Source organism: Perognathus longimembris, chromosome 27 (genome assembly GCF_023159225.1).
Source record: "Perognathus longimembris pacificus isolate PPM17 chromosome 27, ASM2315922v1, whole genome shotgun sequence".
NCBI lineage: Eukaryota > Metazoa > Chordata > Mammalia > Rodentia > Heteromyidae > Perognathus > Perognathus longimembris.
Window position 1 is genome coordinate 3637359 of NC_063187.1, and position 27708 is coordinate 3665066.

A 27708-nucleotide genomic window follows, 5' to 3' on the forward strand; every position below is an offset into this window, starting at 1 on the left:
ATTATTTGCTTGGAGGGAGGGGAAATACCCCTTGGGAATCAGGAATAGTGTAACCCGTGATTTGATGAACAAGGACTATCCTATGTCAATGGCCTTCCAGAATGATACAAAATAGGAGCCTTGGCAAAATAAGAATAATCTATACTCTAATTTGAAAGCTATGTGAAAAAATAAGTATTTTTTATAATTTTTTACATTCTTATATAATAATTACAACACACAATCATAATATATTACATATGATATAAATATATATTCTATATAATATGATAACATACATTATGTTCCTGTAGGATAATGATGTAATTAGAATTCCATAACAATATACTAACACTTATTATTATTACTTGTGAGCAAGTCCTCGTTCCTCACCTGCGTGCCCACGGCTCTGGAATGTTGCAAATGCCACACACAGTGAAGCTAAGGTGGGAAAGGAGTCCCGGGTGGATGCGAGAAGAACTTCCAGGCGCATGAAGAAGCCGGAAACCTGCGTGAAAGCTATTGCAGTAGACACCCATTAGCTGGTGGATGGCCCGGGTCAGTTCCATTGTTATTTCCTTGATGATGTCTAAGGGACAGGGGGAGAGACAGATGAGGACATTTACGAAGGGTCCTGTGGAGGACAGCGAGCCATCATCAAGGGTTGCTTTCACAGTTCTTGAGCTAAAATCTAAATAGACTTTAATGCAAATGACCCTTAAGGAAACCACAGCCAATTTACCATCTGTGCCTCTGAATGCAGCCCGGCTTCATGGCTGGTGGACTGTGATCTTCCCTCACAGTAAGTGTCTTTTAGTCACACTGGATGTTCTAAATTATTAATTATTATTATTATTATTATTATTATTATTATTCATGCAGTATGATGATCCTCTGCCATTCGCCATCATTCTCCTGTGGGTTGTGCTTGTTTTTATCCAAGGACACGGATTCTACATGGTTTGGGTGTATTTCAAGCAAGTTCGATGGGTTGTATGCATATAAACATGAACCCTGTCTTCAAGGATGGTATTCCCAATGTCAGTCCTTGGAGCAGCTAACTTACAGTCTGACAAAGTGAATCCCAGGAGGCTATTCGATGTGAGGAGAGGGGCGGGGTGGGGAGAGACAGATGGGGAGAAGGAGGGAAGGAGGCACAAGGATCAAGATTGTGCTGTGTGATGGCTGGTGATATGGCCTAGTGGCAAGAGTGCCTGCCTCATATACATGAGGCCCTGGGTTCGATTCCCCAGCACCACATAGACAGAAAACGGCCAGAAGTGGCACTGTGGCTCAAGTGGCAGAGTGCTAGCCTTGAGCAAAAAGAAGCCAGGGACAGTGCTCAGGCCCTGAGTCCAAGCCCCAGGACTGGCAAAAAAAAAAAAAAAAGATTGTGCTGTGTTCACTGCCATGTTGAATGGGAGCTCCTTTGTACAGCTTGAGATAATAAAAGCAAAAATTAACAATTCAGGCACTCCTTTCCTGTTTTGATTTTTTTGATTGGGAAAGCATGGCCACCTTTCATGACCGACTGATTTGAGAATGGGCCAAGGCAAATCGTGTGAACATTGTTGTTTGCTCATCAAGTCATACTTTTAACTTAACAGAAGAAGAATTGGTGGGCTGGGAAGGTGGCTCAGTGGTAGAGTGCTTTGCCTAGCACGCGTGAAGCCCTGGGTTCGATTCCTCAGCACCACATTACACAGAAAAAGCCGAAAGTGGAGCTGAGGCTCAAGTGGTAGAGCGCTAGCCTTGAGCAAAAAAAAAGCTCGGGGACAGTGCCCAGGCTCTGAGTTCAAGCCCCAGGACTGACAAAAAAATCAAAAAGAGTTCATTGACCTTTAACACTCATTTTGATCACACACACACACATTCGTGTATACTATGTGCTGTAATATACTATATTATTATATACTATAATTATATATTTTTATTCTAGGCGTACTCTACAAGATTTATATCTAAGTGCATATATATGTATATGTGTATATATATCAGTATAAAGGGAGAAAATGAACTTGTAGCTACTTAATCATTACTATGTCCTTTAGTAACTGGGGAGAAGTTACAAGGACATCTCAGCATATCACTAGAAAAAATATTTTTTTTGTCAGTCCTAGGGCTTGAACTCAGGGCCTGGGCGCCGTCCCTGATCTTCTTTTGCTCCAGGCTGGTGCTCTACCACTTGAGCCACAGCACCACTTCTGGTTTTCTGGTGGTTTCATTGGAGATAAGAGTCTCATGGACTTTCCTGTCCAGACTGGCTTTGAACTGCGATCCTCAGATCTCAGCCTCCCGAGTAGCCACCAGGCCTGGAGAGCAACAATCTTTATCAGATCAGCTGAGATAAGATTCCAGCACAGGCTCTTCAATATTGTTGCACACACTTACGTTGTTCTCATGGTATCCAACGGCTTTGAGAAGAAAATTGTAGGAGAGAGATGATTTTATCCTTTCAGAGTCGGTATGCACTATCTCAGCCTGGGGTTCCTTCCCACGCTCTGTCCCTTGGCAGATCTATCATAATGAACCATTTTTTTCCTTTTGCTGTTGTTCAACATGTCCTATTATTCACTTAGCTCTTTGCAAATCTGGACAGAATTTCTGACAGGCTTATTTTTACTTATGTACTGCCTTTCTTAAAGGATACCCGTTTGTTAGAAAGGCTGGGGGAAGATAAAGAGGAGGGGGAAAGCTCTAATTAAATTTCTCTGAGCAATCAACAGTAGCAATTAGTGAAGCGGAAGACGAGAGCAGTATAAAAATAGCCTCTCAAGAGCCCTCGGCGGACCAACCAATGGGGTTTGTCCCAAGCTCCTGGCTGCTGAGAATGAAACATTCATAGAAACGTCTTATTCTCCAATCTCCAGGTGGTCCCGTTGGTACCCAGAAACAGAAAGCAAGGATGCATATGCTAGGTGTGTATATTCATGCTGCACATATAGGCATAAATATCCACAAATGTGCATATGCATAAATGTGCATATATGCATATGCATAAATGTATCTGCATATATACATCATGAATTTGGATTCAAACTCTGGCTCTCTCTCTCTCCCTCTCTCCTCTCTCTCTCTCTCTCTTACACTCAGGGCCTCTAGTTTCTGCTCAGGGACAGTGTTCTACTGTATGAGCTCAATCTACAGCCTGGTATTTTCCTGTTCAACAGGTGATAGGAGTTTCTTTTATCTGTCTATTTGGGCTGGGCTCTGAACCTCAATCTTCCGATCTCAGCCTCTTGAGTGACATAGATTACAGGGGTGAGTCGCTAGAGCTCTAGCAAATGCTTTGAGGGAGATGAGTATTTTAATAGCAATTAAACAACTATTTATGGGATCGTGTGTGTGTGTGTGTGTGTGTGTGTGTGTGTGTTATCCTGGGGTTTTGAACTCAGGATCTAGGTGCTGTCCCCGAGCTTCTTTGTGCTCAAGGCTGGTGCTCTACCACTTGAGGCACGGCACCACTTCTGACTTTTGGGTGGTTCATTGGCGATCAGAGACTCACAGACTTTCCCGCCCAGGCTGGCTTTGAACTGTGATCCTCAGATCTCAGTCTCCCCAGTAGCTGGGATGACAGGCGTGAGCTACCAGCCCATGGTTTATATATATATATATTTATTTTAAAGATAATTGTAAGGGGTTCATTTGAGTGAAAGGTTATTCATGAACTCAGCCACTCCTAACTCCATGGAGGTTGCTTTTCTTTTTCTCAATTATATTTTCATTATCCATAAGTAGTGGTACAAAGGAGATTCAATTCCACATGACAGTGTGTGAGGATAACACGTCTCAATCACCAGCTTCCTGGTATTCATGTCCATAGACTGTGACTCAGTTGTTCTAACGAGTTATTTATTTACCCACGGTTCGTTATTTGTTGGTGTGAACTCTGGGCCTCATACTTGCTTGGCTGGTGCTCTTTCACGTGAACCACGCTTCCAGCCTAGGTGTTTGCTCATTATTTTTGGAGATGAAATCTCCTGGACTTTTTTATTTCCTCCCAGAACTGCCCTTCAACTGCAATCCTCCAGGTCTCAGTCTCCTGTGTAACTGGAATGGTGGGCGTGAGTTGCTGGTTCCTGGCTACTTATTATTAAATAATCAAATACTATCATTTATTCATTTTGTTTTTTACCTTTTCCTGAAGTCTCCGAATTTGGCTGAACATCCTAAAAGAGGAAGAAAAATTAAATTAAAAAAAGAAACATTATTCAGACAACAAGCTTACAAAGTAAGCATTCTTATCCAAATCTAAATAATGAAATTATTCCAGAAGGAGGAAGAGAGACATATCTGGGACAGATCTGTTATGGTGAAAACATAAGTACAATTGAATTAAGCTTGTAAATCATTTTTCCCCGGCATGTCATGTGAGTGTAACAACAAACATTCACCTCAAAATCTGCAGGCTAGCATGGTCACCCTCCCCTTGGGAGACAAGTCTCACAGATTTTCCTGCCCTGGGCTGGCTTTGAACCATGATCCTCAGATCTCAGCCTCCTGAGCAGCTGGGATGACGGGCGTGATCATTGGCACGCAGTTGAAATTTTTTTAAGAGCTCGAAATCTCTTGTCTTTTTCGCCCATGAGGGCTCTGTACCTAGTGCATTTCAAGCACCAGCTTTTGATAATTGGATGAATATTGGAATCTCATGGTACTTCAAGGAGGAACAAGTGCAAATAAAATAAAAAAAACTTAATGGAATAAAAATTGTCTATTAAAAATGAAGCAGGGCAGCTGCCCTTTAGCCATGGTTTGATGACTGGTTTCTACCAATATCAAGGGGAAAATTCCAGAAGGAATGGAGACAGAGGGTTGCCTCATTATGCAGTTAATCCGGAGAAAGTTTTCATGATCTTCCAGCAAATTCCTTTGTCTGCGGTCATTTAAAGAGCAGCCATCTGGTTTAGCAGAAACACCATTGTGATTTTATGGTAATTACGTTCAACGAACCTCTGTTTTCCTTAATAATGTTAGCCCCAAAGTATCACAGGGCTGATGCTGGCGATTTTTATTGCTGTATACAGTTATAATTGTTTTTTATAAGTCTGTTTTTTTACTATAATGGTATCAGTTTCCTACTGTGCTTAGCTTATAAATTAAACATTATCATAGGTATGTTTGTATAGATGAAATTCCACATCTAAGCCAGGTGCTGGTGGTTCATACCAACTACTATCATCCCAACTACTCAGGAGGCTGAGATCTGAGGATACTGGTTCAAAGCCAGCCTGGGCAGGAAAGTCCATGAGACTCTTATCCGCAATAAACCACCAGGACACCGGAAGTGGAGCTGTGGCTCAAAATGGTAGAACGCTAGCCTTGAGGGAAAGCACCTAAGTTCTGAGTTTAAGTCCCAGGACTGGAAAACAACAACAAAACGACGGCATCTGTGTTTGCTTGTGCCAGCCATAGGCATACTTATATCAGGCTGTGATGAACACTGGATAATGGAGCTATACTGTGTGTGTACGTATACACACACACACACACACAAGTGCACTTGTACACGTGGCTAGTGCTCATCCTCCCCAATTAATTTACTGAACTCAGATTTAACCCGATCCGTTGTTGGCCGTGTGAACATAGTCACCTCTGCTTTTCTCTGGAGCATTAGCCTCAGTTCGTTGACTGCGTCAGTGATTTGTTTGGTCTCCACGCACCCCAAAAGACTGCAAATATTTTTCACTTCCTCCATCACATTCTTCACACACTGCTGTAGATGACAAATTCACATGTGACTACTTGTGAACACAAAAACTGCATTCATTATCTTCCAGACACTTCCCTTCCCACCAGGAAAGAATGCAATGGAAACAGATGCTCTGTAGCTCCAGCCCCCATTTGCAAAGGTAGGACTAACTCCACACTAGTTCATACATGTAGCTATGTCACACGTATATAAAATCAGAAGCCATTGTTATAAATTATATTCTTGTATTTTAACCACTTAACATGATAATAATCTAATACAGTGCATCATAATGATACGAGAGGAAGGGAGAGGAGGAGGAGAGGAAGGAGAAAGAAGGAGAAAGAAGGAATTAGAGAGAGAGAGAGGCAAAGATTGATTTACAACACAAACATATTGTTAAGTACTATTGTAGAGTGTTTTCTTCAAGCGTTATCAATAGAGGGTCACTATTATTCATACATCCATTGTCTGCTATGTCACCCACACCATGGGAGAATCGAACATTTTAATGCTTGATTAATGTTGCCAGAGCGTCCTACAAGATTTGACAAGATACTCAACACCGATGACACAAATTGAGGCAAGAGACTCCATCAAATCCACAGAAAGCCAGAGAGACTCAGACTCAACTTGATGAATGAGCCGAGATACGATTTCTCTGGGATATCCTGTCATCCTTGCTACTCAGGAGGCTGAGATCTGAGGATCGAGGTTCAAAGCCAGCCTGGGCAGGAAAGTCTGTGAGACTCTTATCTCCAATGAATCAGCAAAAACAACAACCCACAAAAAATCCAGAAGTGGAGTTGTGTGTTGAGTGGTAGAGCGCTAGCCTTCAGTGAAAAAAGCTCAGGAACAGCACCCAGGCCCTGAGTTCAAGCCCCAAGACTGGTCCCCCAGCCCTGAAAATTAAATCAGATCTGGCTTAGGTCCTTGGGTTTGGAGATGAGTGGGTATTCGTTGCGCTCTAGAACGTTCTGACACATTTGGTTTCTATCTGTTAGTAGAGGTAAGAGGATGAGCAGAACTCTGGAAAATCGGAATCCAGGTGTATGGGTGCCACTGAAGACCAAAAAGATGACTTATGTCTAGCACTGAAAGGGAAACTGAGGCCCTTTCTTATTTAGAGTCTTTGTATAAGGAAAAGGAAAAAAGGAACCTGAAAAGTCAAATCTTTACCTCTTCTTTGCCATTTGTCACGGTGGAGTATGATTTTATATCATCAGCCAACTACATTTCACGTGAAAATCTTGCCGGTGCAAAGAATTTTGATATGAACATGTATATACAAATACACATCACATCTATGTGTAAATCTATGCATGCAATACGGAATATATTATGCATCAGTGCATAGCTTGCATATGATAGATGTAATGTATCAGTTAACATATCATTCTGTGTACTTTATATTAATATGAATTATTAATAAAATTTGTATTATTAATATGAATTATTAATAGGATACACATATATTAATAAGCATATTGATTAAATATTAGGTATATTATTACTATTGATGTGTAATAATATGTAATTACAAATATATAATTATGTAATCAATCCATCAATCATCTGTATATCATCTATCTATCTATCTATCTGTCTGTCTGTCTATCTATCTATCTACCTATCTTTCTTTCTTTCATCCATCCATCTAAATCATCTAGCACAAGTAAGACATCTGGTCTACCTCAGCTTTACCATCAGGAATACTTAGAGGGCATTTTTGCCTTAGGCAGATGTCCCAATGAGACTGGACTGAACTTTTACTAGGTCTGACTCTTTAAGTTTTAAGAAGCAATCCCTGACGATCATGTTGTAGCCTCCCTCTCTGCGGTGGGGCCCTTGACTGCAAGGAGCAGGATTTTGATATTTTCCACGCTGAGCTCACCTGGAAAGGATTCCCGGCACTAGGAAAGATGGCGGGTGAGCCTTTGTCCTCTGCCTCTTCCTGGAAAAGAACGGGACAAGAACGAAACAAGACAGACAACCAAATAAATCAACCCAGGACTCCCAGTGAGCCATGATAAAGACGACAGCAACGTGCGTGTAAACCGCTAGGCCACAAATTGCCATCTTTCAGATTGCACAGAAACTTGAATATATTTCTCCTTATTCATGCAGAGGGGAAATCACCGCATTTAACCAACCCATGTGGGGACTAATCTGAGGACTTAGAATACAATTTCACACCTGTCATCCCAGTCACTTAGGAAGCTGAGATCTGAGGATCATGGTTCAAAGCCAGTCCGGGCAGGAAAGTCCATGAGACTCTTATCTCCAATGAACCACGAGAAAACCAGAAGTGGCGCTGTGGCTCAAGTGGTAGAGCACCAGCCTTGTACAAAAGAAGCTCAGGGACAGCGCTCAGGCCCCTGGGTTCAAGCCCCAGGATTGACCAAAAAATAAAAAATAAAAAGAAAGAGAGAAAGAGACAAAGGAGAAAGAAAGAAGGAAAGAAAAATAGAAATTTTTTTTGGTGTTTGTTGTATTAGTGAAGGGAGAGGGAAGAAAAATCTTCAGTGAGAAATCTCTATAAATCAACCATTTTACACACAAGCCCAAATGTCCACTCTTGAAATGAACGAGAGTCATGTTGAAATAATCATTGTAAGGAAAGAGCATATTTGGCAGTTTCCCTGTACTATTCAGTTGCTATTCTCATTAGGTCTTTGGGCACGTATTCATTATGGTTTTCAGGGCAGGTATAAGCATCCACATTCGGGACACACGACCAAAACTCTAGTTTTCAAATTGTGATTGTTTCTAGACGTGGATGGAATATGACTGTATGCATTTCACTTGTCATACAAGTAGAAAATGAAAAATTATGAATGGATCCTTTTATAGCGTGTCCTCAGTTCACACATATTTAGCATTGATGTGTGTGTGTGTGTGTGTGTGTGTGTGTATGTATGTGTGTGTTTCCTCTTGTTTGAAAGTTCATCATCTTGGCTTTCCTTCACCCTGGGAAACTGCAGACACAGCAGCTCATTTACAAATTAATTTCACTGCCTAGGATGACGATGGCTAGCCAGTTGACGCTGACACAAGCTATTTCTTTGATGTCTGGGCCAATTATTAAGTCATATGGGCACATCTTCAATGGCCAATGGTGCTGCTTGCAAGTGAATGCATTGGAATTTTCCGGTGAGTCAGAGGGACATGATAATACTTCTAAACTGGGAAATTAAGAGCTGTTGTAGACGCTCAATAACGTGTGTGTATGTGTGTGTGTGTGAGAGAGACAGAGACAGAGAGAGGGAGAAAGAGAGAGAAAGAGGGCAAGAGAGGCAGAGAGAAAGAGAGAGAGCTAGAGACAGGACAGGGAAAGAGGGAGGGAGAAAGAAAGGGGGAGGGAGAGAGAGAGAGAAAGAGATAGAGACAAAGTAGGGAGAAAGAGAGGGAGGGAAGGAGAAGTCTATGATAAATAGAATCATGAGCAGCACCAAGCCATTCAGATATCTAAAACTGGGGGTACCAATGGACAGGAGGGAATGGAGAAGATGAAGTTGGGTGAGTATGGTCAAAATATGTCACAGACACATGTGAAAAGGGAATGGTGAAGCTGGTTAGGATTGCTTTGTGAGGAGGAAGAGGAGGAGGAAGAGGAGGAGAGAGGAGGAAGAGGAGAAGGAGGAGGAGGAGGAACGGAGAAGGAGTTAAGTCTGATCAAAGAACAGAGCCCAAGTCCTGAGTTCAAGCCCCAAGACCAGCACCAAAATAACAAAAAGAATATATAGCAGCAAAATGTTATCGCTACAAGGAAAATCCTGTGTGCTTTGTAGGACCAAACAGTTTCATCCATTTGCACTGTTTCCTGAAAAATCATATATATATATATACATGTATATACATAGACATATATACACACATATACTTATATGTACATATTTATAGTTAGAGTACATATTTTATTTATTGTATGTTTATTATATATTATATTTACATGTACATAATTATATGTATATAAATATATACATATATAAACACATGTAAATATATGTATATATGCAAATGAAACAGAAATAATATGTATAAATAAAGTATATACAAATCGAAATGCATAGAGAAATAAATAAATAACATCTCTCTTTTACTGTCTCGAGGAGGGGAATCTTGAAGGAAGATGGGGAAGATTGCTTTCCAGCAAAGCAAAACTTGAACAGAAACAAAATCAAGGAACAGCCTGGAGAGTTTAGGAAGACAGTGAATTTTTTTTTTCTCTGTCACTACGAAGGCAGAAGGTGAGATGCATGGGAATGAGGGAAAGAAGCCCTGTATAGTGGGATTTCTCCTCCCTTCTGGCGCTTTCCTTAGGAGATGCTGAATAAATCCTTATCAAAGGGACGAATGAAGTGACAAAGCTGGCACCTGGATCTGCAGCAGGTGTTCTACCTGGACGCCATAGCTTCTCAGTGCCATGAGGAGACCCTGCCTGCAAAGAGAAGACAATGTGTCGGGAGGAGATGAGCAAGGCTGTACTTACACTTAGGGCTGATAGGGATGGCAAGCTGTGTTTAACCCACAATTCTTTCATGGACACTATCTCTCTCTCTGTCTCTGTCTCTGTCTCTCCGTGTGTGTGTGTGTGTGTGCGCGCGCGTGCGCGGCTTATTGGAGATAGGAGTCTCAAGGCTAAGATCTGAGAAATGCGGTTCAAAGCCAGCCTGGATAGGAAAGTCTGTGAGACTCTTATCTCCAGTGAACCCCCAGGAAACTGGATGTGGAGCTGTGGCTCAAGTGATAGAGTGCCAGCCTTGAGCAAAAGAAGCTCAGGGATAATGCCCAGAGCCTGAGTTCAAGCCCTAGGATCAGCACACACACATACAAAATAGTATAGACCAGGTGCTGGTAGCTCACACCTGTCATCCCAGCTACTCAGGAGGTCTGAGGATCATGGTTCAAAGCCAGCCTGGGCAGGAAAGTCTGTGAGACTCCTATCTCTAATGAACCACCAGAAAACCAGAAGTGGAGCTGTGGCTCAAGTGGTAGAGTGCCAGTCTTGAGCAAAAGAGCTCAGGGACAGTGTCCAGGCTGTGAGTTCAAGCCCCACGACCTACCGTATAAGCAATTATATTTTGCACCAAGCTCTGCTTTAAAGACATGACATCTATACCTCCCACGCTCTTTTGCTGACTCAGTTCTATAACTGTTTAATGACAGACAAACCTACCCTGTGGCATTGCTAGTGACTTTTGCTTGGGAGTTGGGACAGGTGTATTATTTTAGCTAATGCAACATATCTGATTGGGTGTAAGAATCAATTAGGATGGGCTCATTTCTTGTCATTTGACTCCCCTCTCCCCCATTTGAATTCATGCTTCTCTGTTTATGCTATAAGAATTATTTTCCAGGGCTGGGGATATAGCCTAGTGGCAAGAGTGCTTGCCTCGGATACACGAGGCCCTAGGTTCGATTCCCCAGCACCACATATACAGAAAACGGCCAGAAGTGGCACTGTGGCTCAAGTGGCAGAGTGCTAGCCTTGAGCGGGAAGAAGCCAGGGACAGTGCTCAGGCCCTGAGTCCAAGGCCCAGGACTGGCCAAAAAAATAAATAAATAAAAGAATTATTTTCCAGAGAGTTCAGCAAGAATTTCAAGCAGGGAAAGAGAGAGAGAGAGAGACAGGCAGACACACAGACAGACACACAGAGAGAGACAGACAGAGAGAAAGAGAGAGAGAGAGAGAGAGCCTTTTGCAGTATGGAAATTCAATTTTACAGAGAGCTTAGCGACACATGCACTGCCCAAAATTCACAAGGAGAGAAGCCCTTCAACAAGAAGACAAGACAATTTAGAGAGCCAGATTGTTCTGGAAGGTATTCGTGGTTCTTCCAACACACAGAATAGCTGCAGAGAATAGATAATTATTGTTATTCCAGTTGCCAAAGGAAGACATCTATTACAAAGCACAACAGTGGGGTGGGCTGTGGTTCAGAGGCAAAGTGCCTCCCTAGCAAGGATGAGGGTTCGATCCCCCAGTACCCCAGTACCAGGAAAAGACATATGTATATATATATTGTTATAATAAATAATATATCTATATCGTTTTTAAAGAGTACAATGGCTTTTCTGGTACCAGAGAAAGGCTGGGCTTTTACACTATACAGTGAGCGGGGGTTTTGAGAACTCAGTCACCAAAGGATGTCTTGGAATAGAATAAAATGCGATTATACCTGGACTCTTTCCAGCCAGGCGCACATTCTAGAAGCTGACTCGCGTGGAAACGGCTACTGTCATCCTTGGGCTGTGGAAAGATCACAGGGCCGATGAGTGTGTGCAGAAGTGAGTGTTGGTGAAACCAGGGTGTGGTCCCCACCGGACTGCGATCCGCCTATTCACCACCAGGTCCCTCCTCCCTCTCCCCTCTCCCCTGCTTCCTCCCCCTTCCTCTTCCTCCTGCTCTTCCTTCCTCTTCCTCCTCCCTCCTTTCCTCTCACCCTCCCCCATCTCCTCTTTCTCTTCCTCCTCTTCTTCCTCTTTCTCCTCTCCCTCCTCCTCTTTCTCTTCTCCCTCCTCCTCTTTCTCTTCTTTCTCCTCCTCCTTCCATGATACCAAACTGTGCTGACCAGGGACAACGATCACCCAGTAGAAATCTCCAGAGTTACCAGTTGGGAGTTCACTTTCCTCTCAATACTTATCTGAAAATAACAGGTCTATGGCTCATAGTCCCATATACTCTGTCTGTCTGTCTGTCTGTCTGTCTGTCTGTCTGTCTGTGTCTCTCTCTCTCTCTCTCTCTCTCTCTCTCTCTCTCTCACACACACACACACACACACACACACACACACAATGTTGACCAATTACCCTGAAGCTCACGTCCGTCGCAAACCTTTGCGGAGCGTGTAGAAATGAAGACACATCCCCCACAGACTTGGGGAGGCTCCTGTTTGAGCTCTGCAGCTCACCCCAAGTTCCCCTCCTCCCCCATGCACCTCCATGATCACAACCCAGGGAATTCATTCAGTCTTCTCCACCAGGGGCATTTCCTCATCCCAACTTCGTTTCTTGCACAGAATCACCAAGAGTGAATGGAGCAGACATGTTAAATCCTCAGACATAAAATGCAGGTGCAGCCCTCATCCTCTCTACCCATGTGAACACGGACCTTCTTTCATTGATTCACTTATTTATTTTGTCAGTTGTGGGGCTTGAACTCAAGACCTGTCTGCTATCTCTGACCTCTTTTGCTCAAGGCTGGTGCTCTACCCCTTGAGCCACAGCGCCACTTCCAGCTTTTCGAGTAGTTTATTGGGGATCAGAGTCTCACAGACTTTCCTGCCCTGGGCTGGCTTTGAACCATGATCCTCAGATCTCAGCTTCCTGAGTAACTAGGATGACGGGCATGAGCCACCAGTGCCCTTCATTTGTCCTTCATTTATGTGAGGCTGAAAGAGGATTGATTTGGGAATTACTGTACCAGTCAAATGACTCATTTCTTTTGAGGGTGCAATGCATGAATCAAAATAATATACTTTCTCCTTGCTTCCTCATTTTGTCATGAAATATAATGGTTTCAGCTTTTATTTACTTGGGTTTTTTTTTCTTCCCCACATTGAGGGCACCCATGTTAAATGCATTCATTGCACATTATAATGTCTTGTTATTTATTTATTCATTTTTTTTCTTTAGATTTCTTTCCCTGGGCCTTGAAGCCGTCAACCAGCAGTGAAGACAGAGAAATCAGATCCAGGAGCTATTTCGACACAATTCTCTTTTGGCCTCATTATGTTTTCTCTGTCAGCGTGATGGACCATCTGACACATTTTTTTTTTTTAAATTGCATGATGAAACACCTCGTATTAGGTTAAAATAAAAACCACCATCGATCACACATTAGAAATCTGTTATCAGATACAGGTGGCAGGCTGGAAGACTTTTATTTGCTTAAAGCAGGTAATTGGAAGATACCGCAACTAAAATCTATCAGAATATCAAAAGTCAGTTCCATACTGTGTAACTTAGGGTTAGAAGGAGTCCCCAATATCACATGGGGAAATAAAATCTGCATGGAACAGCTAGGAATTTGTGTTATCCTAAAAGCACACCAATTCTTTTCTAGGTAGCTTTATTGCACACAGTGTGAATATTCATTGGTCCTGATTTAGAGACCTGATTTAGGACGTGAACACAAACAGCGTGCAGAGAAAACAAGAGTTGTGACTTTTGTTTTTGTTTGTTTGTTTTCCTTTTGCATTTCCGGTTCCCTTGACTTCCCAGTGGGTATTCCGATCTTGAGAACGGCTGCACAGTAGCAGCTCATGATGTTGCTATTGCTATTAGGTTGAAGCGAGTGTGCTGTTAGCCAACCTGGGTTGCTTTAGAAAAATATTACTGTAGAATATTTGTACTTTTCTAGACATGGAGGCGAGAAGGTTTAAGATCAGGGTGAAAACTCTATTCTTGTGGTATCTACAGCCTCTTCTTCCTCCTTCTCTTCCTTCACTTCCTCCTCCTTCGCCTCCTTCTCCTTCTCCTCCTCCTCCTCTTCTTCTTCCTGTTCTCCTCTTCTTCCTCCTTTTCCTCCTCCTCCTCCTCCTCCTCCTCCTCTTCTTCCTCCTCCTCTTCCCTTTCTCCTCCTCCTCCTCCCCTCCTCCTCCTCCTCCTCCTCCTCCTTCTCCTCCTCCTCCTCCTCCTCTTCTTCCTCCTCCTCTCCCCTTTCTCCTCCTCCTCCTCCCCTCCTCCTCCTCCTCCTTCTCCTCCTCTTCCTCCTCCTCTTCCTCTTTTCCTCCTCCGCCTCTTCCCCTTACCCTCCTCCTCCTTTTCCTCCTTCTCCTTCTCCTCTTCCTCCTCCTCCTCCTTCTTTTCTCAGTACTGCGCTTTCAATTCAGACCTTCCTGCTTGCTCAGTTTTCTCGCTCAGTTGGAGTGCTACCACACTTGAATTATGCCCCCAGCCTGGTACTTTTGCTAGCTCTTTTGGAGATGCAAGTGAATGGATTTGTGTGCTAGTGATGGAGTGGAAGGAAAGAGCAGGAACAAAAATCTCTTCAGGTAAGGATGAGAATTTAATGTTAAAAATCACTGCTTGTATGACCTCATCTAAATATAATGAAGTCTGAAGACCCTCCCACAAGGGCTGGGAAAGTGGCTCAGTGGTAGAGTGCTTGCCTAGCATGCAAGAAGCCCTGGGTTCGATTCCTCAGCACCACATACACAGAAAAAGCCGGAAGTGGTGCTGTGGCTCAATGGGTGCTAGCCTTGTGCAAAAGGAAGCGCAGGAACAGTGCTCAAGGCTTGAGTTCAAGCCCTAGAACTGGTAAAAAAAGAAAAAAAGACCCTTCCACGCAGGCACCTAAAATTCTCCATTAATGATGGAGCTTTTTGCACACGAAGTTTGGTCAGACATTCATACCCCACACTAAGGTTACAGACATGCATTTGTACCCGTTTAAATTAAATTACAAAGCGCCAAGACCAAACATTTTCACCAGCTTTCAGTACTCATATTAATAATTCCCAATCAGTAGTGGATCATGGAGACAGAACTACTTGTTGGGAAATGTCTCCGTTTGCTCACTGAAAACCAACAACAAGGAAGTGCTACCTTTCGGGAAAACTTGCCAGGAGTTTCCTTATTTTTCTGTAGATGAAGTTGAATCACGGATTTGTCTTTCTGAAATATTTTGTGGCTTCCCAGGCAATGATCACTAAAAAAAAAAAAAAAAAAAAAAAGAAAGAAAGAAAGAAAGGAAGGAAGAAATTGACACAATCATATCTTTTTTTTTTTTTGGTCAGTTGTGGGACTTGAACTCAGGGCCTGGGCACTGTTCCTGAGCTCTTTGTGCTCAAGGCTGGTGCTCTACCACTTTGAGCCACAGCTCCACTTCCAATTTTCTGGTGGTTCTTTGGAGGTAAGAGTCTCATGGACTTTCCTGTCCGGGATTGGATTTGAATTATAATCCTCAAATCCCAGTCTTCTGAGTAGCTAGGATTACAGGCCTGAGCTCTGGAACCTGGCTTCTTACTTGGTTATGATGTGTTTTATTGATGTATTTTGTTCCAAAGATCTTGGCTAAATATATAAGAAGTTGTAGGAGAGGAAAAGGAAAAGTTTCATATGAGAAACCTGGGGTCAGCTGATGAAAATAGTTAGGCCTACCTATTTTCAAAATTCTCAGGCAAATGCAACATTATTTTGTTGATATTTACCAAATGCTATTCATGTGTTTTGCTATGGCAACATTCATTTTTAGCACTTGTGTATTATTTTAGATTTATATTAACCATATTGCCTTCATTGACACACCCCGGGGAGGTAGCTACTTGACAAAGTGACCATATACCATGTGTGTAGTGGCTTAGCTGGTGATCTACCACTTGAGCCATGCCTCCTGCCTAGGTTTTTGCTGGTTATTTTGGAGGAGTCTCTCAGACTTTTCTGCCCAGGCTGGCTTCCAACTGTGATCCTCTAGATTTTAGCCTCTTGAATAAGCTAAGATGACAGGTGTGAGCCACAGAGTCCAGCTCATTTTTACATGTTTCTAGTAATTAGTGGAAAGTTTAGAACTAGCGGGGTGTGTGTGTGTGTGTGTGTGTGTGCGTGAGAGAGAGATTGTTTAATGGATCATATATTCTAGAGAAAATGAGAAAAGAAGAAGGACAGTAAAGCACGGAGGATCAGAAAATGGTGTAGAAGCAATGAAGGGAAATAAATTCTTGTTTGAGGAATCTAAGTCTTAAAGAGATAGATAAAAGGTTACTATTTGGGCTGGGGATATGGCCTAGTGGCAAGAGTGATTGCCTCGTATACATGAAGCCCTGGGTTCAATTCCCCAGCACCACATATACAGAAAATGGCCAGAAGTGGCGCTCTGGCTCAAGTGGCAGAGTGCTAGCCTTGAGCAAAGAGAAGCCAGGGACAGTGCTCAGGCCCTGAGTCTAAGGCCCAATCCTGGCAAAAAAAAAAAAAAAAAGGTTACTATTTGAGGCAGAGAGAGAGAGAGAGAGAGAGAGAGAGAGAGAGAGAGAGAGAGAGAGATGAAAGGTTTACCTTAAAAGTTTACCTGCAAAGATGGTGGTATGGAGAGAAAATTCTGAATCACTGTGCATTTATTCGCAAATACTGGAATGATCTATTTCAGAATGGATACTGAGATCTCAAATGTTGGTTCTTAGTATATAATATATTTTAAAAACCATGTATAAAATATCAACTGTGCAAAGAATTAAATTTCTATGATACAACCCCAAGTTTACATTTCCTTTTTTTCTATGCCCGTGTATTGAGATGCCTGTGCATTCATTATTTATTCTCCCAATAAATATTTCAATCCAGTTGGGTGCTTGTTACTATGTTAAGAATTCTCGAGTATGCCTGCTTTTTAAAATGAGCACTAGCAAGTTGAGTGTTTGCACGTAATTGGCCCTGTTTCCTACTAGTTATTTAAAAATAGTTCCATGGAAAGATGTTTATATAAAGAGAGACTAATAACTTCAACACCAAAAAAAAAAAAAAGGAAAAACAGATATGCAAATACTTGCGATTTGTTTGACGGGCCGAAAGACTCTTGTAAGCAATGTACACCATAAATATTTAGTCCATCTCTCCTCACCAACCTAAGTTTATGAACTGGGCTCTTTCATTAGAATGAAGGCATATTTGTGTTCTATAAGATTTTTTTTTTTAAAAGAAGTTCCAAAGGCCAATGGCACATGTAAGAAATGGCTGCGAGGGGATACTGTGAAATATTAATGTCACAGACAGGAAAAAGAACACTCTATTGCAGCTTAGTGTTATGAAAAATGAGAGGCAGAATGGCTGATACCTCCTAAACATATTTTTTTTTTAAAAAAGAGCCCACTGATTAAATTGGGCTTTTCACATGTAATGAGCGGGTTATAAATCTTCATGCCAAGGGAACAAAATATGAATGCATCCATCATGGTGTGATTAGCGGTAATTATTAGTATGGTGCACGGCCTTTTTGAACAGTTAAGGGACATGTGTGCATATAGACAAGCACCATTTATTTGGCATGTGTCGCTTTAAAATTTGCTACCTCCATCAGATCCTTAATGTTAGTAGTAAGCTGGAATTTACACCAATAACACAGCCATATATATGCAAATATATATGTAAATATATATGTACATATATATATACATATATATGCCCAAAGAGAAAGATCCCAGATAAAGCTCAATGATAGATTGTTTCCACAATCCAGTGCTCCCCAAATACATTCACATTTTGCCTTCAGGGGAAACACGAATGGAAAAAGTTAAACTTTATGTCTCAAAACTAGGTGATTTATGGGAGGAAGGGTTCGCAGACGGGCGCCCTCAGCTGGCATAAATTGGTAATGCAGTGTTAATTCAAGGAGAAGCTGAACCCAAGACCCAGAGCTTGAGCTTTTCCCATGCAGAAGTCTCATTTTTTCCTATTTCCTGCAGTCTGTTAAGGTTTTACCAGGCCTTTCTCCCTCAACGATTGCTGATAGTATCTATCACAGACCAGACAGAGACCACTGTCAGCTTTTTAAAAGGAAATTAAATTGGATTTACATAAGAAGCTCTGGGACAGGGCTCAGGCCCTGAGTTCAAGTCCCAACACTGGCTATTCAATAAAGCGGACAGTAACAGAGAGGCTGGAATTTCTATTTGCAGAACTCCAAAAAAGTTTTGGTAGGGATGGTCGACAGCATTAGAAGTGGAGATTTAATTTCATCTAAAGGTTTAGCTCTATTTTATCTCCCAACCAAAAAATATCTACAGAGGAGAAAGTACTCTGTAAACTTTATGACACTAAAGAATCAAGGTAAAAATAGCACTTTATTTTTTGCCATTCCTGAGGCTCGAACTCAGGGCCTGGACTCTGTCCCTGAGCTCTTTGCTCTACCACTTGAGCCATAGCTCCACTTCTGGCTTTTTGCTGGCTAATTGGAGATAAGAGTCTCACTGGCCTTTCCTGCCTGGGCTGACTTTGAACCGTGATCCTCAGATCTCAGCCTCCTGAGTAGCTGGGATGACAGGCGTGAGCCACTAGTGACTGTGAAAAAGAGTACACTTTCATCTAATTCAAAATAGTATAGGAGTTGGAAGTTATCTACCAAATCATTTTTTTTAATTTAAATTTTATTTTTTTGCCAGTCCTGGGCCTTGAACTCAGGGCCTGAGCACTGTCCCTGGCTTCTTTTTGCTCAAGGCTAGCACTCTACCGCTTGAGCCGCAGCGCCACTTCTGGCTGTTTTCTATATACGTGGTGCTGAGGAATCGAACCCAGGGCTTCATGTATACAAGACAAGCACTCTTGCCACTAGGCCATAATCCCAGCCCCCCAAATCATTTTCTTTCAGGGACTCAGAATACAAGCTACTTCTAAATTGGATTCTATTAGTTTAAAGGGGAGAGGGAGTGATTTAGTAAGTCTTTGCTCTTAAGTAACAAAATAGCTCAACATCTGACTATTATAGTCCTAGGTGTAATTAAACTAAATTGGGTACCTGAATTCTGATCTGATTTCTCTGTGTCTCTTTGGAGCCGTATTGCAATGGCTTTGTGATTTCCTGTATCAAGTCTATTGATTAACGATAGTATGATTCAGCTCTTCAGAAAATGCAGTGAGAAATATGCTAGCATGCTCACACACAGCTTACAATAATAAGTCACTTTTTGATTTTTTGTGCCAATTCTGGGGCTTAAACTCAGAGTCTGGGTGCTGTCCCTGAGCCTTTTCATTCAAGGCTGGTGCTCTACCACTCGAGCCACAGCTCCACTTCTGGGTTTTTGCTGGTTACTTGGAGATAAGAGTCTCACAGACTTTCCTGCCTGGGCTGGCTTTGAACTGTGATCCTCGGAGCTCAGCCTCCTGAGTAGCTGGGATGTCAGGCGTGAGCCACCAGTGCTTGGCTGCATTTTTCTTAATAAACAAAAAAATCAATGCTACTGAACACTCGCACGTGTCAGATTAACCACATTTACTTTAATGAAGCCGTCACCTCTGTAAAAATTCCTCCAAACCGCATAGTTGTAGAAGATGATCTTTGGGAAAGAGCCGGTCATTCGGAAACAAGTGTAGAATGTCTGCAATGAGGTCCTTGACAAGATAATTAGCTAAAACAAGGGGGGAAGAAAAGAAGAGTGGAAGTCAATCACAGGGACTTGGAGAGGTTTTTGAGCAGAAAAGAGTTTGTTCTAAAGTTTTACGACTCTCTAGCTCCACCAAGGGGAAATTCTGGGAAGTGCAGCTCCTCCTTTATTACTCAGGCTCCTTTTTAAACGTTTATTATTATTACAAAGGTGACCTGCAAAGGGGTCAGAGTGACATAAATCAGGTAAGGAGTGCATTTCTTTTTGGACAATGTCACCCCTGGAGACATTTTCGATCTGTGCTGTGGGTATAAAACAAACAAGACAGCCAGGTGGTAATTCCTCACTCACACCTGCCTGTAATCCCAGCTACTCAGGAAACAGATAGGAGGATCGCAGTTCGAAGCCAGCCCCTAAGCAGGAAAAACTCCAAGAGACATCTCCAATTAAGCATCAAAAGGCCAGGAGGGGAGCGGTGGCTCAGGTGGTAGAGCAAATAAAACCTCAGGGACGGTGTCTAGGCCTTGAGTTCAAGCCCCAGGACCAGCACAACAATAACACAAGACAAATAAACAACAACAAATAACCAGGGGCTGGGAAGCGGTAGAGGGCTTGCCTAGCGTGCATGAGGCCCTGGGTTTGATTCCCCAGTACCACATAAAGAAAACAAACAACAACAAAAGAATCAAACAAGACAAGATTCATAATACTCTTTTCAATTCTTGGTTTGTATAAAAGATATGCTACAGCTGAAATGAAGATGATTCCCTTCGACTAAGCTGAGACCCTCAGATCTCAGCCTCCCGAGCAGCTGGGATTACAGGTGTGCGCCACCGAGCCCAGCAGAGAGGGAAGGTTCTTGAAGGCCTGCTTTCTCCACTCCTTATCTCAAATACGACCCAACATTCTCAATTCTCTGAGTCTTACTTCCCTCCAGGGGCAACACAATATCACACAGGGCTTCTTCTACATATTTCTGGGTGGTTTCAAGGCTCTGGAGAGAGAGCAGGCCAATGGCCGTTGCTTACCAGATGGTATGAAATGCAGTGCTTGAGCCATGTTGTCTGAGTAGATGTCTACACTGAACCTGGTGTTGGCGCAAAGCTGGGATGGGAAGGCTGTTGTGACGCTCCAGAACTTTCCAGAATTCGAATGGATGTCCTCCGCCTGATAGGTCTCTCTTATTCTGAGAAGGCGACATGAAAGAAGGGCTTAGGACAAGACCTGCTTGATGCTTCAAAAGTAAAAATCAAAGAGGAAGAGCAACCGGAATAGAAGGATAAGAACCTTCTGCGGTGTAGAGAGGTGAGCAAGATCAAAAAGAGAAAGGAAGGACGCAAAAAGAAGAAGACAGGAGCGAGTGACTCGTAACCCAGTGCTCATAACCTTGGGACTGAATTCAGTAGGATGCAACAAAGCCAAGAACTGGGGTGGAAAACCATCTCTTGGCATTCCCAGGAATTCCTTGTTTGGAAAAAAATTAAGAATATATTTTCAGGCAGGCGCTACTGGCTCAATGCCTGTCATCCTAGTTACTCCGGTGGCTGAGATCTGGAGCATTGTGGTTCAAAGCCAGCCCACACTCGTTTTCTAGATCTATGCGTTTCCATCTTTGAGTCACTAGCAAGAAGTCACACTGGCTGCGTGGCTCAAATGGTAGAGCACCGGCCTCATGAGAGTGAGACTCCGAGTTGAAGTTTATTTCTCTCGTGTCCATTTCCTCAAGCTACCAGTTACACATTTAAAAAAAAAATTCTCCTGTGGGGTGTCAAATGCATGGAGATTCAGTTTTGGATTTTCTTGTGGCTTTCACACCCATCGCTAAGTCCAGAAATGGTGAACCCATTCTACAGCACAATCGATATAGATACCAGTCAGAAGATGGCAAGAGCCGATGGTCCTTGATGTTGGAATGGAGAATTTCTGCTAGTCATGTGATTGAGGAAAATGATGGAGCTAGTGTCTTTGCTCGGATGAGAGAGGGTCACCGAGCTTTCTTGTAAGGATGAGAAGAAAACAGGTGCACAAAGGGTTTGAAGAGAGGCAAGCCAAGTTGCCATTATTATTTATTTCTTGCTGTAATGATCACTGTCAACCCAGCCTAAATATCACATCAAGAAGTGTGTGTGTGGGGGGGGGAGGTGGGTGGGTGGTCCTAGGTCTTGAACTCCTGACTTTGAATTCCTCTGTGGACTTTTTCATTCAAGGTTGACCATTTGACCCCTTGAACCATACCTCTTCTTCTGTTTTTTTTGCTGACTAATTGGAGCTCAGAGTCTCTTGGACTTTTTTTTTTTCTTTCCAAGCTGGCTTTGAACTGGGGTCCTTCTAGCTCAGCCTCCTGCGTGGCTGGGATTACAGGCATGAGCTACCATCACCTGACAAGTATGGATTTTTTGATATAGTAATGAAAATAAGTATTTCTCATGCTTACTGGGCAGGAATGGCTTTGGCTGTAGGTCAAAGTAGATTAGCCCTGGTGAGTTTCTAAACATGCTTGTCATTACACCCCACAGAAGAGCTAATTCCAGAAACAATCAACACTCATAACTATAAAAGACCCTAATTTAGACATCAAAGGGCCATTTTAAGGGTCTTGTGCAAACTAGAGCAAGAAATGAAAGCTGGGGCTGGGAATATGGCCTAGTGGCAAGAGCGCTTGCCTCCTACACATGAAGCTCTTGGTTTGATTCCCCAGAACCACATATATAGAAAACGACCAGAAGTGGCGCTGTGGCTCAAGTGGCAGAGTGCTAGCCTTGAGCAAAAAGAAGCCAGAGACAGTGCTCAGGCCCTGAGTCCAAGCCCCAGGACTGGCCAAAAAAAAAAAAAAAAGAAAAAAAATAAATGAAAGATGGAATATTCCCATAGCTCAAAGATGATTTGTCGTTGTGTGTGTGTGTGTGTGTGTGTGTGTGTGTGTGTATGTGTGTACCTGTGTATTTTAATCCTTTCAGCATGATTGTAAATCTTTCGAGGTAAAGAGGTAGCTTTCTTGCTTGCTTTAAAAACAATGTTTTAAAATCGTTAAGTTCTTATACAAAGGAGTTGCCATTTAACAAAACGGTTTATGATATAATGCCTTCTGATTAATGTCATCCCTCTCCATATCCTTACCCATCCCTCTCAACCTCCCCTCTTCCTTCTGTTTTCTTATTTTGCACGATAGGCATTGAATTTATTCATTTTTGTCAACCATAGGGCTTGAATTCAGGGCCTGGGCGCTGTCCCTGAGCTTCTTTCACTCAAGGCTGGTGCTCTACCTCTTGAGCCACAGCTCCACTTCCAGTTTTCTGGTGGTTCATTGGAGATGAGAGTCTCATGGACTTTCCTGCCTGGGCTGGCTTTGAACCATGATCCTCAGATCTCAGCCTCCTGAGTAGCTGGGATGACAGGCGTGAGCCACTAGCGCCTGGCTGCATTGAATTTGATTTCATTACCTCCCCTCTTCTTCCCTCTTCATACCCCCCCCCCCCCACACACAATTTTCCTTGACCCAACCCCTCACTTTTGAGTATCTGGTTCCTGGTATTTATGGTTTTGAAATATGAATATCCTTCATGCATGATGTAGACATTAATAGACATTGAAATAACCTTTGAATTAATGATTAGAGCATTTAACAATGAAACCAATGATCATTTAGTAGAATGTTAAAGCTTGTAAATAAATAAATTTACTATGTGGGAAGCAAGAGTCAAAAATGGATAAAAGCTAAAAGGACTAAAATAAAACCTCATTAAACGCTCGAACAGATGGCACTATACGAATTGCAATGCTAATAAGAAATCAGCCTTTGAATAATGTAGCTACCTTTGCAGAAAATAAATCACTGATTTCCTTTTTTGTAATATCCTGTCGTCACCAAATTTGTTTTCCAAAGAACAAATATTAATGCATTTGCTCACCATTCTGGTATTCATTCACACATTCAAGTTGTGATTTAGCTAGTGGACAGCAGAATCTCCCATGCTAATAAAAAGAATGTCTTCTGTAGAAAGGTAACTCTATGTCCACTTAGGTCAGCCAGAAGGGTCCTATGCATATGCCATTAATCAAGAAATTAATTCAATGCAAACAAACTGCTGAGAGACAGCAACAACAACCCTGGGATCGTAAAACATCTATCTTTAATCCAATTGGTAAAAGAGAAAAAACATCTATTGGATGATTTAAAAAAACCCCAGAAATGACAACAGATGTTGATTAATGAACAGTTTCATCAAAACTTCTGGGCTGGGAATATGGCCTAGTGGCAAGAGTGCTCGCCTCGCATACATGAAGCCCTGGGTTCGATTCCTCAGCACCACATATATAGAAAAAGCCAGAAGTGGCACTGTGGCAGAGTGCTAGCCTTGAGCACAAAGAAGCCAGGGACAGTGCTCAGGTCCTGAGTTCAAGACCCAGGACAGGCAAAAAAAAAAGGAAAACTTATTCTCTCCCTCCCTCCCTCCCTCCCGCCATCCCTCCCTCCCTTCTTCCTTCTCTTTCTCCTCCTCCTCCTCCCATATTCACAAGTTACAGCCATTTGACATTTGACATGCAAAAGTAATAAGGGGAGTGGTATAAGTTGGACACATTTATGCAGGCAGAGAAACGTCAAAGCTTAAGGTAAGGGCCATACTTACTTTTCCACATGGTCGCAAAAGGAAGTCAAGTCCCCGTGGCTGCCTCCGTGGGCTTCGACTATTTGAATGGCACCATCGCTTGGCTGAAAACACAACTACCATCACCACCACCACCACCACCAAATCACTAAATCAGTGCAGTCCAACAGAGCAAAGATAACTACGATCACATTCAACCTGTCTCCAAGAGTCCTTTCCCTTTTGATCAAATTATTTTAGATTTTTTTTTTTTTTTTTGGCCAGTCCTGGGCCTTGGATTGGACTCAGGGCCTGAGCACTGTCCCTGGCTTCTTCCCACTCAAGGCTAGCACTCTGCCACCTGAACCACAGCGCCCCTTTTGGCTGTTTTCCATATATGTGGTGCTGGGGAATCGAACCAAGAGCTTCATGTGTAGGAGGCAGGCACTCTTGCCACTAGGCCATATTCCCAGCCCTATTTTAGATTTTTAAAAAGTCGAAGTGATGTATACATATGAAAATGCTTACATAGAAAAGAGGAGAATGTGCCTATAAAGCTACAAGTAAACACACCGGAGGGTAAAAGGGAAAACATGCACGGAGAGAGGATAAATGATCCAGGACTCCGGGCATTCAATCACAGGGACACCCAAGGAGGACGCTTTTAGGGGAGGGACACAAGGCACAAGGCCTCTGGGCCTCTCATCAGATAAAATCATCTTTATCCAATGGACTCCAGGAAATGGAAACGAGGTTTTTTGGTTTTCTTTTTCATCATTGTGGTTTTTGTTTTCTTTTTGCCTTGTGTGTTGGTTTCTCTGTCTTTGGGAGCATAAGGGGGGGGCACAGAAATGGGGGGACAGAGGGTAAACAAAGGCAGCTGTGGTCCTCCCTGGACACGATGTGGAAAATGAACTCGACAACTTGTGGGTGGAGATGGGAGGGGAAAAGTGGGAGAGAGCGAGGGAAGGGGGGACAAGGTCCAAAAAGAAATGCTCACGACCTGACTTAGGGAACTGTATATAAGTGTGAATTCCATATTTAGGTGCATTGCATACATGTTTCTTGTGTGCACTCATTCCATTTGTTATTTGCCTGTGTTGGCATTATTTGTTTGCAAGTCAATTTTAGCAATATGTTCTTCCTGAACTCATGCTATCATGTCTTTGCTTCTTAGTATAAAATCATGCTCAGCATATCACTTGAGACTATGACATATGATTGTAGGATAAAGAAGAATCTTTTGGCTCTCCTTGTAACTTGAAAGTGCAATTATTACTATTATTATTATATTATTTTTTGCCTTTGGGCTTCAATACAGAGCAGAGACATTTACAAATATTGTACAGGAAACTCTTGTGGCTGCTGAAATGGTTGGAAAGCCACTAATGAAACATCAGGATGCATTGCACAATAATTACTTAATTTCTCACTCTTGGATTAATCCCAGTGGAAATTGTCTGCCAATAATAATAATTTAAGAGCCTCTGGTGAGAGAAAAATCGTTCTTCCTGTTGATAATAAGATTTTAGATCATTATAGCATTGCTCAAAATAGAAATGCAATGAGGTATATAGGTATTCACGGTTGTGCATAAAACAATAAGAAATACCACCAGCTAAATATCCAACTATAGTTTACACAATAAAATATATTTTAGAACATTTTATTTAGCTTTAGGGAAATCAGGACTTCAAGAATGAGCTATTCAGCTGGTTGCTGGTGGCTACCGCCTGTCATCCCAGCTACTCAGGAGGCTGAGATCTGAGGATCGCGGTTCAAAGCCAGCCCAGGGCAGGAAAGTCTGTGAGACTCTCATCTCCAATGAACCACCAGAAAACTGGAAGACGTACTGTGGCTTAGTGCTAGCCTTGAGTGAAAGAGCTCAGGGACAATGCCAAGGTCCTGAGTTCAAGCCCCATGACCCACAAAATAATAATAATAATAATAAAAATGATCATTAACAAATACTTATTTTTTCAGGAAAAAAATCATTGAGGAAAATGAACTTTCTCCCAAGAGCCAGTATAGAGGACACTAGAGATTTCCTAGGATTTCCTAATTTGGAGAAAACTATTGAAGAAAATAAACTTATTTCCTTTAAATCAGTGTAATCGATTGCTTAAAGAATAGCGCTTACCACTACCCATAAACTTAGTACATTATCAAACGATTAACCCCAGCATGTTACAAATCTACCAGATTCGTGATGTTTAGATTCCCATACTAGGCGAACACACACACACACACACACACACACATACCTCTTTGTCTTCCATCCATGAATTCCCCCCCACTTTGGGTGGAAAAGAACCATCTTTGGAAAACATTCTCCAAGGTTCTAGCATGTCTCCACGTCCACATCTCTCCACCTCTTGCCTTGGTAGGAAGTCAGCCGGAAAGGATGGGTCTTCCAGAGGAAGGCTCCCTTCAAATCCAATATGGTAGCCCGGCCTTGCCTCCTCCCATTCTCTTGGGTTCCTTCTGTCTGAAGGAGAGCAGGGTGAACCTGGAACATTGAATCTGGAACGAGGGACCCCAGGATGGCTTCCCGTGAGGCCTCCCCAAGAACCACTTCCTGTAGTCACAGTGTCAGGCCTTGGTAGGACAGAAGGACAAAATCCAATGGGGGGGACCCCCCTGCCCCATTTCCAGGGGAGCTCGGGATGCTGAGAAGCGAAATCATTCCGGTGTATTGGGTGGGTACCATGCAGTAAGTGCCCTTGTGTTGCTTGGGGCACAAAACAGGGGTGTTCTTCAGATTGCCTCTGAGACAGGGGAATTGTGCTGTGACTCTCGGCTGTGAGGTGATCGAACCCCAGGCTGACTTTCCTGGGAACCTGGGGGGTGTGTGCAGAAGGACAATAGCTGTACACCTGCGCACTCTGCTCCAGGCCCTTGGCATCTCCATCTGTGTGCCAGTGGTGCGCCATGTTTGTGATGGATGGAACTTGGCCCACCAGCAGATATCTTCCTGATGATATTACACCAGGCTGGAAATTTTCCTGGGAGGAAAAAAAAAACCCAACAACCATAAGAACAAAAGTTTAACCATCAGGGAGCTTGCAAGAAAGAAGTAGGCAGAGTAACATGAATAAAATGGCGTCCAAGTGGGGCCTTGGCCAATGGAAGAGTCACTTGACTGCTAGAAAAATCTGTGAGGGCTCATACCATGTGAAATTAAGGAGACTAGTGACTGTGCCTGGACTCATGAGACTCTTGTGGTAAGTCCACCTTAGGATGATTCATAGTATGATTGTATTATGAGGGTATTATATTACGATGAGATTATTATGATTCATAACCCTATCTAAAGTCAATTATTTCCCTTTTGACTCCTTTCCTTCCCAGATCCTTCCATGCTCAATTGTCTATGCACATGTTAGCATTTCATGTCTTTTCTGTGCCAGTCCTG

General features: G+C 42.6%; 1 protein-coding gene across 1 annotated transcript in view; it reads right to left on the minus strand.

Moving 5' to 3' along the window:
- The window catches only part of Pik3c2g (phosphatidylinositol-4-phosphate 3-kinase catalytic subunit type 2 gamma), a 118705-nt gene extending 91479 nt beyond the window's left edge, over nucleotides 1-27226 (minus strand). Inside the window, 12 exon segments of the mRNA XM_048335046.1 lie at nucleotides 373-568; nucleotides 4115-4148; nucleotides 5573-5695; nucleotides 7566-7625; nucleotides 10049-10112; nucleotides 11854-11924; nucleotides 15224-15326; nucleotides 19617-19731; nucleotides 20736-20893; nucleotides 24336-24418; nucleotides 26558-26781; nucleotides 27001-27226. Coding sequence (XP_048191003.1) covers nucleotides 373-568; nucleotides 4115-4148; nucleotides 5573-5695; nucleotides 7566-7625; nucleotides 10049-10112; nucleotides 11854-11924; nucleotides 15224-15326; nucleotides 19617-19731; nucleotides 20736-20893; nucleotides 24336-24418; nucleotides 26558-26781; nucleotides 27001-27226 — 1457 coding nt within the window.
- Between the last annotated feature and the right edge of the window lie 482 nt (nucleotides 27227-27708).